At 43.7% G+C, this 19,941-nt stretch overlaps 1 protein-coding gene across 1 annotated transcript in view; it reads left to right on the plus strand.

The window, feature by feature from the left end:
- MEP1A (meprin A subunit alpha) overlaps window positions 1-9,342 on the plus strand; it is a 33,883-nt gene extending 24,541 nt beyond the window's left edge. The window contains 5 exon segments of the mRNA XM_090280458.1: window positions 529-744; window positions 3,928-4,401; window positions 7,140-7,313; window positions 7,819-8,119; window positions 8,624-9,342. Coding sequence (XP_090136584.1) covers window positions 529-744; window positions 3,928-4,401; window positions 7,140-7,313; window positions 7,819-8,119; window positions 8,624-8,780 — 1,322 coding nt within the window. The 3' untranslated portion in view covers window positions 8,781-9,342.
- Window positions 9,343-19,941: the final 10,599 nt, after the last annotated feature.

Genomic DNA, 19,941 nt, shown 5'->3' on the forward strand with positions numbered 1-19,941 from the left:
ATGATTCTTTACCACCGCTATTAGTAAAAGATGATTCTTTACCACGGTTATTAGGCTAGACACAGGTGAAATTGAACTTAACGATGTGAATATTGAAAATCCAATCCCTAAACCTGTGAATCCCACCGTTTCTCATACAACTAGGAGGCCAGCTCTTGTCTTTGGAATGAATCTAATTTAAACAATGAAGTCAATGAGGAAAACAGAATTTCTTTTAATAGACACTAAATTCCATCAAACTTTGCTTAAAGCCCCTATTTCCTTAAGTCAGCGGTCTAAGTTTCACCAACTTGGGAACAAAGCCGATCAAAAGAAGCAGTGGAGAGCTGCGGCTCTAGCCAGTGAGTCTGTCCATGGAGACAAATGGAATATATCTGAACATGCAACCTTCTTTTGATTTTCCCCAGAGGAGTTCTAGCTTGTGTTGCCTGGATAGTGGCTGTTGTTTCACTATTTCCTCTAACAAAGGTAGAGGGCGCCCTGAGGCGTGGGCAGACAGAGCCATGACACTGGCTGCTCTCTCCACAGGTGCAGGCTACTTCATGTTCTTCAACACCAGCTCGGGGCTGGCAGAAGAGGCAGCCTTGCTGGAGTCTCGGATTCTTTACCCAAAGAGGAAGCAGCAGTGCCTGCAGTTTTTCTATAAGATGACAGGAAGCCGTTCAGACAGACTCATCATCTGGGTCAGGAGGGATGACAGCACAGGCAATGATCGCGAGCTGGTCAAGGTGGAGACCTTCCAAGGTAACTGGAGGCATTCGTGCAGGGCTGATTTGGCTTAAAATCTGGGATCCTGATTCTTTTTTTCTTTTCCCTTCCCTTCACCTTTCCTCTCTTCTCCTTATTTCTTCTCCTCCTTTTTCTCCTCTTCTTCCCTTTTCCTCCAGACCCCCCCCCTTCTAAATGTCTAGCACAATGTCTGGCATGTTTGAACCATGCAATGAATGTTTTAGTCACTCACAAATAGAAGCAGGAATGAGAGGTTAGGTGAGGCTGAAATAAATTTTTTTAAGAGGCCAATTAAAATATCTAGGTTCAATTGAAGAAAGCTGGGGCAGAGAACACTGGTGACTCAGGGGTGGAGATTGGAAGGTAAAAGGGAAGTGGAATTGAGGCTGCTGGAGAGAGGGTGGTTAAATAGTTGACCATATGTGTTTTTGTATCTGTTTCAGAAAACTGAATGATATCATTGTTTAATATGCTGAAGTAACTTGAGCCTACTTGTGAAGTTGATGAGAAATAAGCTATTTGTACATATTAACTTCATTATAATCATTTACTTATTACTAAGTGATACTCTATGTATTTCTATAAGAGGGTCAGGATGAAAACCTTAAAATGCTAACGTTGTCAATTGGATGTGAGGATAGTCTGGCTGTGAATCAATAACCAGGGTTATAAAGCAAAGTATTTACATCTTTCTATTGTGGTGGTTCATTCATAACCAGGGAAAGAGAAACATGCTTTCCTAGTTTTTTATTCAGCAAAGAATTCCTCAGTTAGACTGGGTCCAAATAAAGCAAGAATTCTTCATGTAGTTCTAGAAGCTGCTGCTTTTGAAGGGTGGGAGCTTTCTTAGGGCCACTCATGAGAACAGGTGCCCAAATCACCTCTGTCCAGGCCACTCTGGGCTCCCTGGTTTTGAGAGGTTCACTTTTTCTGGCTGAAATTTACAGAGCATCTTCATCAAATGGAGAGATAACAGCTAGGTGACCTTTAAGAGAAAAGAATTTGCTATGTTACCAAGGATTGTAAATATTCATTGAGAAAATAAATTAGAGTCTTATTAACATTGATGAGATCTATTGTCTCTCACTTCCATATGAAGCTGGAAGTGTTATTTTCATAAGCATAAAATCAACCAAACAACCTTTTCATGCTTAATTTTGTTTCTTACACTGCTATGCATTGAATTCTACTGAATTCAAAGTGTGTCTCTGTAAATTCCATGGAAGTATCATCTGAATGGATTTTTAAAGTAGTACATTTTGTACTGTACTGATGTGTCAATAAAACTTTTCTGAAAGTTTGGTTGAATATCACTTAGTGTTTATATGGTATACAACTTAAGATAGTTACAACCATTTTAAATAGTTTTAACTTGTGCCAAATGAGTTTTTAAACCAAAATACTTACCTACAAAATATATCTCTATGTCTATTTCTGTCTCTGTATTTCTCTGTCTCTCTCTCTCTATGTATAAATGTAATGTTTTTATGCAAACGTACATGCAAAATACTTATGTTTTTATGAAGACCAGGATCCCCTTATAGAGGACAATTCTGAGTTAACAAGGATGAGAGCTGTCTTTCTCAAACAGTCTTAGCACTGTCTATTGCTGGCCTGATCACAGCAGCTCTATGGGAGCATCTCAATGAAATAGTCTTAAAGATGTCATAGATGAGCCACAGCCCATCTGGTGATAGCCCCTCAGGTCTTCCTTCTGGTATCATGTCCCACATTTCAATCTCATGATAATGACCCATATGAAAAAAGAAATAGACAGTCATTAGCAAGAAAGGGATTCTTATTCTTTTTTTTTCCTTACAAGTCCCATGATCCTGGATAAGTAGTGCAAATATTGTTTCTCTGTCCCTGTTCCAGACTTCCTGGGCTCATTACATTTCACAGCCATGTGTCCTCCCCTTGGCTGCAACCCTGTCCCCAGGAGATGTCAGTTACATTATTAGTTGGTGTTACAGGTGTTGTTCTGTGTGCCTTCTCCCCCTCTCTCCTACGTATTCATATACCCTAACCAAACAGGTTATGTAACCACTCCAGAAAACAGAACATTGTTAGACCTGTCCCTTGAAGTTGTGCTTGGCAAGAATGAGTGAGAACAAAGGTAGATAAAAGGGCTCTTAATTTGGGGGGAAGTGGAGCTCTGTAAGTTTTCTGGTTTCAACACACAAAAGAGGAAAAGAGACACTTTCAAAGCCATCTGGCCAATTGTACCTCAGGTTAAACTTCTGTAACCCCAATCTGTACAAATCCATTTTAGCCAATATGATCCCCACCTGTGATGTAGCACCTTTTCCTTTCTAAGCCCAATGCTAGGGGGCAGTCTGGGCACAGGATCAAAGCAGGGGTGGAGCTTTGGGAAATCCTGAATTGCTCTAGGCTTACAGGTTCCGCTCCTAGACCCTCAAACTCTCCTCTGGCTTCTTATGCTGCCTGGCCTAGGACCCATGTTCTAGAACAGCCTTCTTACTTCTTTTCTCAGCTGTTTATTAGAAATATCCACTTCCAGTTCAAGCTCAGGAAAAAGAGATAGACCAAATTTTCACTAGGATGTGGCTATCTGGATAAGGTAACTCATTTTTTGGTTATTTGTTTTTAAAAGGGGGATAGATTCCCTACTTGGTAGAATTTCAGATATTATGCAGAAAAGAAAAAAAGGATGTTAGGGAGTGAGTCAGTTTTGCACAGGGGAGATCCAGTTTGTCCTATAAACAATCATCTACTCTAGAACCTTCCACATGTCTGTCTGACATCAAGTCACAGGTTGGACCATATGATTTTTTCATTGTGGGAATTTTGGATTACAAATGATTTTTATAAGATTCAGCCTAATACTTGGGTATTCAATGCTAAAATCAGGAGTTGGGAGTGTATTTATACCATCAAAACCAGGAGGAAACCAGGACCTGTGAAATTGAATGATAAAGGAAAAGAATTTTATGATTAAGATTTGACTATGAATTTTAAAATAAACCATATTGTGCCTTTTTATAGCTACTTTCCCTTACTAGATATGTGACTTGGGATAAGTTCCTTAACCAGTTTATAATAGTCCCTATGTCATAGGATTGTTGTGAGGCTTCAATAAGATAATTCATGTAAAATAATAGCCACAGTACCAGGGTCATAGTTGGTGCTTAATAAATGCTGGCCACAGTTGTCACCAATCTTATTCTCTGTCCTCAGGAGAGTCTAACCAAGACTGGAAAATTGCCCATGTGACACTCAGAGAGGAGAAGAAGTTTCGCTACATTTTCCAGGGCACAAAAGGTGACCCCCAGAACTCGAATGGGGGAATTTACCTGGATGACATCACCCTGACAGAAACACCATGCCCCGCAGGGGTTTGGACAGTACGAAATTTCTCCCAGGTCCTTCAGAAGACGGTTAAAGGGGACAAGCTCCAGAGCCCACGATTCTACAATTCAGAAGGATATGGTTTTGGGTTGACCTTATACCCTCATGGTGACATAAGCTCCAGTAGCTCTGACTACTTAGGACTTTATTTGCACCTGTGCAGTGGAGAGAATGATGCCATCCTGAAGTGGCCAGTGGAAAACAGACAGGCGATAATGACAATACTTGACCAGCAACCCGATGTCAGGAACAGAATGTCCCCAAGCATGATATTCACTACCTCTAAGTCCCAGTCTTCTTCAGGTAAGTAGCTCTAGGAGCTTCCCCTCAGCCTGGAAGGGCTAACAGATGTGATTTTCATCTGTGTAAGAGAGATTAACATTCCTCTCACATTTCTTCCCTGGGCATATTATGATAATAATATAGTCATGTTGGAATATTCAGTTAAAATTTTTAATGTCATCTTACCCTCCTTCTCTTTCATGAATTTACTCATCCAGTGCCTATGAAGGGTTTGCAATGCACCAAACTCTGTGCCAGGTCCTTAGAATATAAGCAAATCAGGAAGTTCCTGCTTCATTGAGCTCATTTATCAGATACTCAAAATTTGCTAGGTTCTGTGCAGAACTACTGAACTGAAGCCTAAAACATTTCTGATCATCAGTATATTCATGAAACAATCTTGTATCAGTACATAAATGGGTGGGACTTCCAGTCAAGATGAAGGTGTAGGTAGACATGTTTCACCTGCTTGTACAACCATAAGAAGGATCACAACTAACCTCAAAACAAAAAACACCCAGAGCTGCCATAAAATTGAATTGTATGGAAGTCTGACAACCAAGGATTTAAAGAAGCCATATTCATCCAGATGGGTAGAAGGGGTGGAGCCAGGGAGCCAGGGTGGAACTGGGGAGCCAAGGCATAGAGGACGTGGTGTAGTGGCAGCAAGGTGGCAGCAACGGTGGCTGGTGGAATGGGCAGTCCTGCGTTTATGTGTGGTGGATAAAAATCAGGAGGCATACCTTGGGAGAGAACCATCTCAGCCCCAGGCCAGACCATGTAGCCCAGGGTTCCAGTGCTGGGAAAATAAAGTCTTACAACTTCTAGTTGTAAAAATTAGTGGGTGTTAGGGTGGTGGAAAACACTGCTGGTCTGGCAAGAGAGTCCATTTAAAGGGCCTGCATGGTCCTAGAACTACACAGACCCACCCACTCTGGGAAGCCCCACCAGGGAAATAGCTAGAAGGGTACCAGTCACATACGGGAAGAGGGTGACGTGACTAGAAACAGGGTGAGTGCCAAGCAAGCCTCCAGCAGCCAGGCAGCAGCATTGTTCCCTCTCTGACCTCTCTCTCACATACAGAGCCACAAAAGGGTGAAGCAGGTTACCCTGCCCTGGTGAGTACCTAAGGCTCTACCCTATACAATTTAACAACTGTGCTAAGACAGGGAGTCAAAGCAGCTCTACCTAATACACAGAAACAAATACAGGGAGGCTGACAAATTGAGGAGACAAAGAAATATGGCCCAAATGAAAGAACAAAACAAACCCTAGAAAAAGAACTAAGAAACAGAGATAGCCAGCCTATCAGATGCAGAGTTCAAAACGCTGGTGATGAGGATGTCAGAGAACTCACTGAGTACAGCAAAAGCATAAGGGAAGAAATGAAGGCTACACTAAGTGAAATAATGGAAAACCCACAGTGAACCAACAGGGAAGGGAGGAAAGCTGAGGTTCAAATCAATGATTTGAAACATAAAGAAGCAATAAACATTCAACCAGAACAGAATGAAGAAACAAGAATTCAAAAAAATGGGGAGAGAATAAGAAGTCTCTGGGTCAATTCCAAAAGTGCCAACATCCAAATCATAGGGATGCCAGAAAGAGAAGAGGAAGAGCAAGGAATTGAAAGCTTATGTGAAAAAATAATGAAAGAAAACTTTCCTAATTTGGTAAAAGAAATAGACATATAAGTCCAGGAAGCACAAGAGAGTCCCAAACAAGTTGGACCCAAAGAGGACCACACTAAGACACATCATAATTAAAATGCCAAAGGTTAACAATAAAGAGAGAATCTTAAAAGCAGCAAGAGAAAAAAGAGAGTTGCCTACAAAGGAGTTCCCATAAGTCTATAAGCTAGTTTTTCAAGAGAAATTTTGCAGGCAAGAAAGGGCTGGCAAGAAGTATTTGAAGTGATGAAAAGCAAGGATCTACAGCCCAGATTACTCTATTCAGCACAGCTATCATTTAGAACGGAAGTGCAGATAAAGTGCTTCCCAGACAAGGTAAAGCTAAAGGAGTTCATCATCACCAAGCCCTTATTATATGAGATGTTAAAGGGACTTAATGAAGAAAAAGAAGATCAAAACTAAGAACAGTAAAATGACAACAAACTCACAACTATCAACAACTGAATTTAAAAAACAAACTAAGCAAACAACTAGAACAGGAATGGAATCATAGAGATCATTTGGAGGGTTATCATCTGGGAGGAGGAGGGGGAGAATGGAGGAAAAGGTACAGGGATTAAGAAGCATAATCTGTAGGTACAAAATAAACAAGAGGATGTTAAGAATAGCATAAGAAATAGAGAAGCCAAAGAACTTATATGACCAATCGATGAACTAAGTGGGGAAGGGACTGCTGGAGGGAAGGGGGATACTGGGCAGAGGGTGGCAAAGGGGGAAAAGTTGGGACAACCATAATTGCATAATCAATAAAATACACTTAAAAATATATAAATGGGCAAACTATTTTTTCTTTAAATGAAAACCCTTATGCCTTAAAAGGAAGAAACTATAGCTGTTCCTCTTCATTGAGGAATTCACTCAATAGAAGACAATTGACCATTAAGAGCTGTGATTCTCTGCCCTTCCCTCCTTCCAATTCGGAGTTTTAATTCTCCTGGGAATAGTAAATAACCTGAATTTTTCAACTTTTTATTTTCTGATCAACAAAGCTCTATAACTCATTCAAGACCAATTGGAAAATGAAGTATAAACAAGTAATGTGATTTTGTGTTACCTGTAACTTTGCAGGAATAAGTGGCTCTGTCATCTGGAACAGACCATCCATTGTAGGATCTTATGATGAGAACTGTGATTGTCACAGAAGCTTTGACTGGGGCCGGAGTGATGTCTTCTCCCACAAAATGCTGAAAAGGAGGAGTTTCCTTAAAAATGACGATCTTATCATTTTTGTGGACTTTGAAGGTACTTTTACTGATCTTCCTGAATACAAAATCCTATCGTCTGGGTGTTCTAATGGTTATATACTGATTTTTAAGCAACTCATGGAGAGCGGGGGAAGTTTGTTGTTGTTGTTTTTGAGAACTAGTTAAAAAAAATGTGTTCTGAGAGAACCACATTTTACTCTATTGCAAAAGTACTCCCATCTTTAGTTTAACCATCCTTAGGAAGAACTAAGATTTTAGTGTTATCTTTTTTGATAACATCAAATATGTCAGTTCACTGACTTCAGTTTAGTTTCAGTTAGTCTATCTATGCTAACTTTATATATTTTTTTCAAGTTACATAAAAATGTGATTGGACTACTCTGAAATAAAAATAACTAGCAATATGAGAGTCAGCTGGGTTCAAAGCCATTCTCATGTCACTAAAGGTGTTGTCCATGAGGGGATAGAGGCCACCCAGGGAACTTACTCCAGGAGTGGAAGTCAACTGCAGTCAGATATGAATCGTACATCTTCCTCCTTAGATATCACCCACCTTAAACAGACTGAAGTCCGCCCTAACAACGTAAAGCTGTCCCCGCAAGGCCTCGTTCTCCGTGGCCAGGAGCAGCAGGCCGCAGAAGAAAGTTCTGCACAGGCCTTGTTAGAGAAAGCCCCTCCTGGTTACCTGGGCCAAGAGCAGCACAGCCGACAGAAGCGGTCAGCAGAGAGCACGGGCCCCATGGAGGACCACAACTGGCCGCAGTACTTCAGAGACCCGTGTGACCCGAACCCGTGCCAGAATGAAGGCATCTGCGTGAATGTGAAGGGGATGGCGAGCTGCAGGTAGGCTCTGTGGCTGGGGAGGCAGGTGGGAGGTTGGTAGAGGTGAGCCAAGTGCTTGTCCTGGTAAAAGGCAGTGTTCTCAACTTAGGCCCAGGGCTCCATGGTCCACTGGATGAAGTGGTCCTTGACTCCACAAAGCTGTGCCCACATTGGTGGATTTCTGCTGCCAGAGCAGAGGACTCCCAAATCTCCCACCACTCGACTTTTTTCACTTTCCCACCTCTGGGGCATTGTCCACAACAGGACTGTTGATGTAATTTGGAAACTGCACCACAGTCTCACAAACAACCTCGAGCTTTTAGCCCAGGGGCTTTCTGCTCCGTGACCCGCCACCGTGGGACCCAAGACCACGCCCCCATCTTCCCTGACCGCCAATGTTCTTGGTTATGACTTATTGTTTCTATTGTTAATTAGTTCTGTTGTACTATTATTATAGTGCTTATGGTTGGGAAGAGCTGGAGGCTCCAGTGGCTCCCACATGAACCCCTGTGTCCTTTTCCCCAGGTGTGTCTCCGATCATGCCTTCTTCTACACGGGAGAGCGCTGTCAGGCCATGCAGGTGCACGGCAGCATCCTGGGCCTGGTGATTGGAGGCACAGCGGGTATGATCTTCCTGACCTTCACCATCATCTCCATCCTTTCCAAAAAGCTAAGGCAGTGACCCGCCTGCTGGCATCAGCCAGACCAAAGAAGCTCCTCCTCTGCTCACATCTTCTGTTCTGTGCTGAGCACAACTTGGGGTGGTCTTTGTCAGCCTTGTCTTGAATAGGCCTCCAAGGAGCAAGGTCTCCAGCATCCTGTGTGACCCATGTGGTTTTTCTGCCCCCAGCTCTCACATACATGGTTCTGTTACCCTGCTATGTGCTCTGAATGAATCTAGTGTGTCCTGTGACAGCACTCACTACACTTCTTTGTAAATTATTTGTGTAATTGACTCTCTTTCCAATGGACTGTAAGATCTACACAGGCAGACCCTCATTTATCATGCCAAGTCCAATGCCTGTTGGGCTGGCTCATGGTGGGCATTCAATGACAGTGAATGAATAAACAAATAATTGAATAAATAACTAAGATACATAAACTCTCTCATTCTTTCTGTAGATGAGATATATACAATAAAACTAACATGTTATTTGTATTAGAATCAAATACTCACAACAGTGTTACTATTCTTCTAAGGTCTCCTGGGTTAAAGAATTTCAAATAAAGATTCATTCTGGAAATAGGCTTCTCAGCATTTGCTTTCCTCTAATTCTAAGGAAAGGTTTTAACAAATTCAATAAATATTTAGTCAGTATGTTTTATGTGTTCGGTATGGTGTGTTTGTGTGTGCGGAGGGGGGTAGGGGAGAGTCGACCCAAAGCTCTTTCTCAAATCCTTTTAAATTTTAAAGTATATTTTATATGATATTAATGTATAAAATTATTATATTAACAAACTGTAAGTATCAGGTAGAAGAAAATATTTAAGAACTATTTTCAGATACACTTCTTTTCCACCATTACTTAGGAGATAAAAGTGTAGTGAGGGGAAGTAAATTCCAAGATAGTTCCAGTTAAAGGAGAGGTGAGGTCCCTGTTCCCACTAGCTCTGGAAGTTTACTCAAAGAAAATGTTTTAAGAAGCCTGAGCAGTCCAGGCTTTAGGGCACCCAGTTTCCTAAGTATATACTTTATGGACATTCTGGAAGCAAACAGAGGGGGTTGAGAAGAGTCCCAAGGCAAAGGTGTGGGAAGAGTTTGTAGCAAGTGCTAACAGCACCCATGAGGCACCAACCCCCCAGCCTGGGTGAATCTGAGCTCCCTGGAAGGCTAGTTAGAGCACTCACAGAGGGCGCCACCCCCAGAGGTTCTGACTCAGTGGGTCTGGGGTGGAGTCTAAGAATTTGCATTTCTGAGAAGTTCCCAGATGATGCTGATGATGCTGAGATGCTGGTCTGGGGGTCACACTCAGAATCGGTGCTTCAGTGGGTGGAAGATGGGTCTGGAAATCAGGCACCCTGGCTGCAGGCTGAGACTGGCCACCTCACTAGCTGTGCAGTTTTAGTGAGATCACTTAAGCTCTTGGTCTCAGTTTACTAATCTGTCAAATGGAAGTAATAGTTGACCCATTCTCCCCCCTCACCTTAACGCCTACAGGGTTTCAGAGTAACGGAATGGGATGATAGGTAAGAACACATTTTAGAGTTACAACTGCATGTGAATAGTGCTATTAAATTTTCAGACTAGATGAGGAGCTCCAGCCACTACCCAAAGACCGAATTGGAAACAAACTCCAGCTCTGCTTCTCCACGTACTCCACCACCTGCTAAAACCACAACTGATGTCACAGCAGGGCCTAGAGAACGTTGTTCCCTCCACACTCTGTCAGTGTCCTAACCAAAAAGGGACTCCATACATTACTGTTATTGCTGTTGTTTTTATTTTATTTTATTAGAATAACACGCTCTGAACCACACTTGGTTTGGACATGACTGGTCCAATTCAGAGGGAGAGGTCCCATCCCAAGGGAAGGACAACATTTCTTTACACATGAGTTCTGCCTGGAGGAAGTAGAAGCCTGAATTTCAAGGATAACCTAGTATTTTGATCTAGTACTATAAATTAAATCTTCTAAGTCAAAATAATGATAAGGACCAGACTGAGCATCAAACATCTTGATATTTCTCTGTAGGTCCTCAGCTCTAGCACTACAACCTAGTCTGTAGGCATCTCTCTGAGATGAATGGCGGTCATCTCTGGTGATGAATTAAGAATCTGGCCCGTAGCCCTGGCCAATGTGGCTCAGTTGGTTGGAAAGTCATCGCATAAGCCAAAAGGTCGTGGGTTCGATTCCAGGTCAGGGCCAAGGCCCAGGTTGTGGGTTCAGTCCCCACTCAATGAATATGCTCTCAGGTGAGGATTTTTAAAAATCTACAAAAAAGAATCTGGCTCATCAAAAATGAGACATTGTATTCAACTTTTCTTTGAACCTGAAGCCCTGAATCATTCCTGGAGGCTTAGCTGATGTTTTATTTCTTCTTTTGAGGTATTGTGGTAATGATAGAGGACTGGACAAGTGTGATGGGGAGGAAGCAGAGAAATAAGCATTTTATTATCTCTAAGCAGTGTGTGATTTGGGATATAAATGAGCAAAGTGAAAAGTGGAAATTTCTGTATGTGGTGCTTGGGTTCCTTGGTCTGAAATAGTGGGAAGAAGTCAGAATAATTTGCAAGCCTGAGGATGTCTTAGGCCTCCCCCAACCCTACCCCTTGTCTTTTCTCCTCTGATTCTTTCCTTCTGAGAACTGGCCTAAGCCAAACTGGCCATTCACAAATGTCAGGTGCTTTAGGTAATATCTGGAGCCCCTGATTAGAAGAGGATGGGAACTATAACCCCCCTCACTCACAATGTTAAAATAAATTAAGATTCTAAATTCTGCCTCACATTCACATGTTTATTAGCTATCAAGCCCCCCAAAGTCATTCAACCTGTTTTATAAGTGTATTAAAGCCTGTATTCTGTAATTTTAGGCCCCCAGCAAACATCTTAGGTTAAAGATTTATTGTAGACACGTGCAACCAAATAATCTGAAGACCTGGATCAGAAAATCATCTACTCCAGGGTCTGTCAACCTTGACACTTGATATTTTGAACCTGATATGCTGTTGTAGAGGCTGTTCTGTGCATTATAGGATGTCAGCAGCATCATGACCTCTGTTCACGAGATGCCAGTAGCACCACCTCCCCAGCTGTGACAACCAAAACTGTCTCTGGATGCTGCCCATGTCCCTTGGGGGACAAAGGCTTTCCTGCTTGAGAACCACTGCTCCAATTAAATAGCCAGGGGAATAATCCATTAAGTGAGGGTGTTCAGGACCAAATTAAATTCTAGTTGAAGATTCTACCCCAAAATTTAGTCCACTGAGCCTGCCCGAGTTTTGTACCTGTAGTTGTTTGAGCATTCCATTTTACTAATGCAAAGATGATTTCTAGTATCCTTTATACAATAACAAACCTTTAGTGTGGCTTGCGATAGCAATTTTAAGTGTTTGCCATAGGTATTTCTGCAGTACGGACTTTTGAGTAGGATCCTTCAGGGCTAACTACCTTGTTGTGCTTCGGTATACTTTGACCTCCTTCTAATCTCCTCTATGTGTGGAGTAGAGTCAACCTGCCCATGGTATCCAGTGTCACATTGATATTGATGTATTTACAAGCAGACTGCAGACAATCTAACACCTCCCCTTCCCAAGCTCCTTCTTCTTGATGAATTATGTCACCCACTTTCTGACTTGAAGGAAACCTAAGGATCCTGAAGTTCAACTCTGGCATTTGAGTAAAATAAGGAGATTCTGGAGAGAACAGGTTCCTTAGGCCGGTCAAAAGTAACTTAATAGCAGGATTTATTATCCCATTTTGGCTGCCAGGGAAGCTCAATAAGATCAGTGGTTGAGGGCAGGGAGCTATGAAGTGCAGGCTAATCTACACCTAATATTTTATAAAGACAATTTGTGCTTGGCTTTCTTGGTTTTGGAGATCATTTTGTATCTAATTAGTCACTACTCACATTTCCATGTGTTTATGACTAAGGCTAAAACAACACTCTTAGATTAATTAATATACTTTTCCAAAATCTTCATGCAAAATTAATTTTTCAAAAGGACATGCTATATCTAGTCTATAGTTATGAGTACTGTTTAGCAAACTGTTGTAAAGCCTAGGGGGTGGGGGATGAGTGAGAGTGGGGTGGGATTGTGGTACCCTCTAATGGGTACTGACGTGGAACAAAATGACAAAGATTTGACACAGGAGGGGGATCCCAGGACAGAGAGAGAGTTTGCGTGTGTGTGTACACATATGAATGGGTGTAAGAGATGGGGTTGAAAGTGAGATGGGACAAGATAGTGCAGCAGACAAGGCTCATCTCTCTCCCTCATTCACATTTTGTTAAGCACTGGTCCTGGAATCCCAGAATAGATTGAGGCATGGCTTCATCTGGGTCACAGCTTCCCTCAGGACCTAGACAAATTTAGAGAAATCTGATCCATGTGTGTCTCAACAGCTCAATGGAAATCATCAATAACATTTAAAGATTTCAACCTGCTCAAGAGCATACAAAGAGAATATGAAAGAAAGTGGGATCATGAGAAAGATAAGAGGAGAGACTGGGAGGCAGGAGAGACAGCTAGATTATCATCCCCAGGCAAAAATGGTCACCAATATCCATTGTCCTTCTGTCCACTCTTCGCAATAGAATCTCCAAGTCCCAGCTGGTCAAATGACTACCCAGAATACAGCTTACCTTCTCCCCTTCCCTTGCTGGTAGATGGGGCTGTGTGATCAAGTTCTGACCAATGGAATGGAAGCAGAAATGTTGAATGACAGTTTCTGGGAACTTTCTTTAAGAAGCATTGGCACACACACTTTTAGTTCCCTCTTCTGTCCTAATGACCGATAAGGAGTCATGATGGCCAGAGTGAGAACTGTCATGTGGGCCTATGAAGTAACCCTGGGAAGAGCAAAACAAAAAGAAATGACTGGATGCCTGAGAACTATGTGGAGCCAAGTCTACCACACCAGTCTTGAACTGCTTATCTACACATTTTCAGGTGCTAAAGTATAAACTTGAAGTTTAAGTCCCTGTTATTTTGCAGCTCACAGAAAACATGTTCCTCACTGATATGATAGTTTCTGCAGGGTTGGCACATGACTTAGACTAAATCGATCATGATGCCTCACACTGCTGTGGATATGTGTAAGGATGGGGAGGAAACTATTCGCTCTTCCTTTTAGATCTCGATCTATAGTCCACAGGCCTCAAAGATCTGTCTTGGAGTGAAATAAGCACAGAGAGGGAGAGGGAGAGCCAGAGAACACCAAGCTTCGGAATCCACCTGTACCCAAAGATGTGCCAGTCTAGTATCTTTTTCAGTCATGTGAGCTGAGAAATGTCTGTTCTTACTTAAAGTTTGAGCTGTGGTCCTGCTCCCTGTAACAGAGAGCCTTAACTGAGTCTACTGCTGCAGCACAGAAATGGCTCATCTGCAGGGGAAATAATGAGATTCATTTAAGGATTAAATAAAAATTTATATTACGTAAGATTACCCAAGCTGAATGGGATGCATACACTGGAAAGTTAACCAGGCTCGCTCATTTTTTAAAGTAACATATTATCCCTTTCTGGCTTTATAAAGGGCATGAGTTAATGTCAAGCCTTGATAAAATGGCAACTAAGGTTGCCATTTTCAGGGTTCAGGGTTCAGGGTATGTTCAGGGTTCCTTTCAAAGACTCTTAACTTTAAATGCAAAAATGTGGGTGGTATATGTATGGAGATTCTGAGTGGAGATTGTGTTTAAATTTGGGTTCTGTGACACAACATAATAACGAATAACTTCATTCAATAATTACTGTGGGATTTTATAAGGATAACTCTTCACAACAATCTATATCATTTTTATCCTTTTTATGTTGTGAACATTGAGTCACAAGAGTTACTTCATCCAAGGTCACAAAACAAGAAGTGGTGGACTGACAATTGGAAAGCAAGAGGTCCAGCTCTGGAGCCCACACTTAACCTCTCCTGTATCCTCGCTAACTGGCTGTCCGTCAGTACTAAAGACAGCCCCAGGAGTCCAACCCTGTAAAGCGAAGCAGAGACTCCAAACAATTCGAGTAGCCAATGAGCTGCTGCCCACATATCACAAGAGAAATCACAAAGCAGCCAAGTTTATTGGGATAGTCTCAATTCTCCACTTGTGTTTAAACGTAGCCTTAGAAATACTTCATTTCTGGGAAGTCATATTTTCCTCCTTTGTATCTAAATGACATCCAACCCTCTGAAAAGGTTTGTTACATCTCTGGCAAGAACAATAACAACACTACCAGCGATTGGAACCTCATGGAAGCTCATTTGGGTGAATACTAAAGATGAAAATGACATGTACAGTCAAGCTGCTCCATTTGGGGAGTCAGTTAGATGGCCCATTGGAGGCAACACAACAGGAGTCCTTTCATGCTCCATCAGAGATGGAAAAAGGAAGTGGGCAACTCCACAGTTCTCCCAGAACACCAGCCATTATGTTCCAGGATGCTGCTAGGAGAAACTACAGAGTAAGGTTAAGATTAGAGATGGCTTAACTTCTCCACCTTTTCTGTCACCATGCTCTCCCTCTTGTTTTGTATACTCAGAACCCTTCCCACCGTGGGAGTCTCCGTGCATCCGGTTGCATGGAGAAGCAGTAGAGTAAGGTGACGTGCACCTCTTCCAGGTCAGATACTCTGCATTCAGCACCTGGCTCTACGGTGCTGGAGCTGTGTGGCCTTGGGTAAGTCATTCACCTCCCTGTGCTTAGTTTATTCATCTGAAAAATAAAGAGAAAAAGGAAATTTACTCAACCCGGTTTTGCTGTAAGGCTTAAATGAGATTATATGTATGAAGAACTGAGAGCAGCGTCAAACACGTGGTAAGGACGCTATAAATGGTGATAAACATAGTTAAATAGTTATCAGCCACATTCATCAGAGGGTCAATTACAATTCATTTGCCATGTAACTATCCCAGAAGTTTTTGCATGTTAAGCCCAATCACACCTTGAGATTTTGTTTTCTGTTTGAGCAGCAATTTTCAGCCTCTTTCATCTCACAGCACACATTACCTAATTACTAAAATTCTGCAGCACATCAAAAAATTTATTATATTTTTTGCTGATCTGACCAAAAATAGGTATAATTTTGATTCATTCACACTGAACAGCTATTATTGTGTTGGCTGTTGTTGTCATCGTTTTTTTTTTTTAACTTGACAGTTTAAGGGAAAAGAGATCAGTGCCCCTGGCTAAACAGTCAGGTATTGCCTGCTTTAAAAATTCTTGCGGTACACTGATTGAAAATCATTGTGTCAGAGGAATGTCCAACATAAGGGAAAAGGTGTGAGGGAAATTTTGAGGGGTTGTGAGCAATATTCTGAGGCATGTGACAGTGAGCAGTTGTATCCACGTTACACGAGGCCAGGTCCGCTTGTCCCTCTGCCCGAGGGCTGGCACTCCCAGCAGTCGGTGCTGTTTACTTCTCCTGGGGCTTCTTGGAACACGCTTTGGCTGGCATGTGTGTCCCGAAGCCAGACTTACCAGCTGGCCTCAGCTGTGGGCTGGTGTGCCAGACGGCCCTGGGACAGCTGCAGATTCAACATGGGCTGCAAAAGAAAACCCAGCCCAGCAGTAGTTCTCTGTGGAAAAATTAGAAAAGGAGTCAGACCACCGTTTCGAAGGTGCGCTGACGGGTGGAAGAAGTGTCGAAGTCTTGTGAAACACAGAAGACACCCATTTGCTTCCTCAAACTACCTTTCTGACCTTTGTCTGGAAGGGGATCAGGCGATTGCTGCAGCTGCTTTTAGCTTTGCCTTTGGTTCCATAAATAAGACTCAGTCAGGAGGAGGGAGCTATTCTGGCTGGTATACCTCAGACGTGGACACGTGCCTGGACACCCATCTTGTTCACGGAAACCGTGTGACTGGAATGCTTGCCCGCCCGCACCATACCACTAACCTCCGTTTCCGACTTCCTTTTCTCCCGCCGGGACCATAACGTAAGAGGGTTAAGAGGCGGGGAGTGAGAGTGATTCTCTCATTCCTGGTTTCGGTCATATAGCAGGCCTTGATTTCCCCCCCACTCTGTGCATACGCCTGAAATTACTTGTCTGCGGGCTTCTCATTGTGCAAGTCATCCACAGGCCTAACGCAGTGTGCCTTTGAGGTTCTACCCAGGGGGACCCTGAGGGGGCACCTCCTCCTGGCGACCACCAGGTGGCGATCAAGCCTCAGGAGAAGCCAGCGGGGTGTTGCGACTCAGAGGCAGGGCCCAGCTGTCACTCATTAGCCCAGCTGGCGATTCCTGGCCAGGGCCACTCTGACTAGGACAGCTGCGGCTGTGGGAAACGCTCACCGTTCGAGAAGAGCAGTAAATGCATGTGCGGTTTTCCTCGGTTAATCAAAACCAAACACCTCTTTCCACCATTACTGGGGGTGGGGGCTGTTTGGCAGGGTGAAGGACGGGGGATGGAACCAATCAAATCTGGTTACAACAAAGGCCCAAAGTCATTCTTCGGTTCTGTAGTTGAACGCGGGAAGTGGGCTGTGACTGCAGTCTTCTCATGACTTCCCCAATCAGTTCCTGTTGCTTTTCATGCCGAGATAAAAGCCTTTTTTCTGGACTCCTGGGCTTGTCTGCTTAGATGTGAATGGTCACCAGCATACGTCGTTTGGGACTTGGCTCTGTATTAAGGATAAAAACTCTGGGGTGAGAAAGGGCTCACGCATCCCCTGCCCATGGCCATTTGTACAGAGGGAACACTCGTGACCTTTGAACTCTTCATCTCAACGTTTATGGGTAAGAGGGAAAAGACAGATTCTAGAAAATCATTTTAAAAATATACAAGAGGACTACATCTAAACAACAGGAGACCATGCCCAGCCCACACAGGAAGATGGGATTTGGAGGGAAATTCTGGGGCTCTGGCATAGGGTGGGCACCGGCACCGTGCCCATCTTTCCTTCTTTCTTTCAGTCTGTTCCACATTCACTAAGAGTATAAGACTTATGGGAACTGTTTCTTCTCTAGAGTGTGGCTGAGGATAAATTTAGATATCCATCCATACTGAACAGAAGAAAAGATTGGTGGTGCTGGAACCCTAGCCTTCTGAGATGGGTGGGAAGTCCCAGGTGCTTTGCAGTGGCCCCACACCTTCAGTACCACTGATGGGCACAGAGAGAAGGTGGATGCATCACAGCCTGGCCCAGGGGCCAATTCCCTGCTCTGATGTGGGCCCACTGCCTGGCATCTGCTGGGATGAGTCTCCCGAGGGGACTGGGTGGGATATGAATGATGCTGCTGCTGTCTGCCTCTGGAGGAAAGGAGCACCTGGAAGTCTCCCATGGGGACCCATTTGGTACTGAGGAAGCATCACTCCTACCAGGCATCGCTCCACTAGGCACAACTGCAAAGTTTCCCCCTCCCCCCACGCTTTCATCTTTTGGGGCCATCTGGTCTCCAGGCCTGATCGCGAAGGTTGATGAAGTAGTTAGAACCAGAAGTTGATCTCCAAGGGCTCCACATCCTCAGAGGGGTTCTGAAGGCACCTGGGCTGTTCGACAGGCCTGGGTCTCTGACAGTCCTTCCTATACCATTGGGCAGTGGGGATCTGATCTGTGCCCTGGGGACGGAGTAGCTGGAAGCTGAGTCATGCCCCATGACTCAGCATTCTGAGGCAAGGAAGAGGGGCTGGTCTCTTCTGGGAAGCACAAAAGGTCACTGTGAAGACAAGTCTTTGGGTAACAGTATTAAAGTTGCCAATTTACAGATGTGCATTGGGGCCTTGTAAGAAAAATCATCTCATCACATACACAATTAGCTTGAAGGAAATCTTAAAAGTCAACAATTTTTCCAGCTCTACCTCCTTCCCTCATGAGAGCCTGATGAACTGTCCCACCCTCCCTGATCCAGGCCCTTCTGAAGACCCCAAGAGACTGCTGGGAGCTTCAAATGACCCTTAGAATCTCATTAGAGTCATGGGGCTAGCTTAATGCCCCTTCCCAATAGTTCCCCCCAGGGTCGGCCTTTCTGCTTTCAAAGAGGCATGGAAATAATCTTTTATTTGCACAATACTTGATAGTTTACAAAACATGTTTGTATAAACTATGCTTTTTGAGCTTGACAACAGCCTTGAGGGGTAATTAGAATGATCCTTATTTTTCAGAAGAGCACACCAAGTGCCAGGCGAATTTAGTGACGGGCCCAGAGGAGCTAGGGAAGGCATCTGCCCTGCTCAGGAAACTTGTTCCTCCTGTCTCACCACAGGAATGATACAGCCAGCTGGTCCTCCAGGACAGAAAGCCAGCGATGGGGATCCCCAGGGATGTCCTCCTTCCTGGGGAGGGTGTGGAGCTGTGATTTTCTGGGGCCAGAGTCCTGCGTGTGTGAGTAGTCTCTGAAGAGGGTTTCTATCAGTGCGGCTTTCAGGCCTACCCACATCCCAGCCTGGATGACGTGGGGTAGGCCTTGTTTTAATTTTATTTTCCAACCCTGCTGTCAGTGTACAGAAGGCAGCAGAATGAGTTGCAGGAAGCCTTTCTCTCTGGTTTATACTTTAAGCTGTGTTGTCCGATGCAGCGGCCTCTGGATACATGTGGCTATTACACAGTAGGAATGAGGCTGCAGCAGCTGAGGTGTGCTGTGAGTGTACGGTGCACTCCGGATGACCCACATTACAGTTCTGTTAGATAGAGCAGCTCTCCAGGCCTTATCAAATAATTCAAAGAAAGCTGCTTCACTTTCATATAAAATATTCATAGGAAGCATGCTTTTCTCCCTGCTTATATGTAAAGTATTAACTTCAGAGAAACAAGTCTTCTAAACACAAAAATACACATCTTTCTTCTTAATGCTATAACATTATTACACAGAAAAACAATCAGCTCAGATGAGCAGAAAACTCCAGACAGGCAGCTGTGACCCATGCAAGCATAAGGTGGCAGAGGTTTAACCCCACAAGAGATCCATGGCCCATTGAGGGATGATAACTCCACAGCCGTGGACGTGAAATGCAGGCTGCCGGTGGCAGCATTTCATGGGGAGGTCTGAAGGGTGAGAAGTGGTCACCATGAGAGGGGCATTTTGACTTGATTTTTGAGGATTTGGAGGTCAGATGTACAAACGCTCAGTGGACTGACTGGCATCTGCGTGCTTAGGTCTCTGATCTGTTGGCCTAAATGTCAAGGGCGCATCATTAGCTCCTAGGCTCACTCTCCCTGGCTCGCCAGACACACACCACACAGGGAAGGTTGTCAG

The sequence above is a fragment of the Furipterus horrens genome, unplaced genomic scaffold (genome assembly GCF_987537825.1).
Source record: "Furipterus horrens unplaced genomic scaffold, mFurHor1.1.pri manual_scaffold_6, whole genome shotgun sequence".
Classification (NCBI taxonomy): Eukaryota; Metazoa; Chordata; class Mammalia; order Chiroptera; family Furipteridae; genus Furipterus; species Furipterus horrens.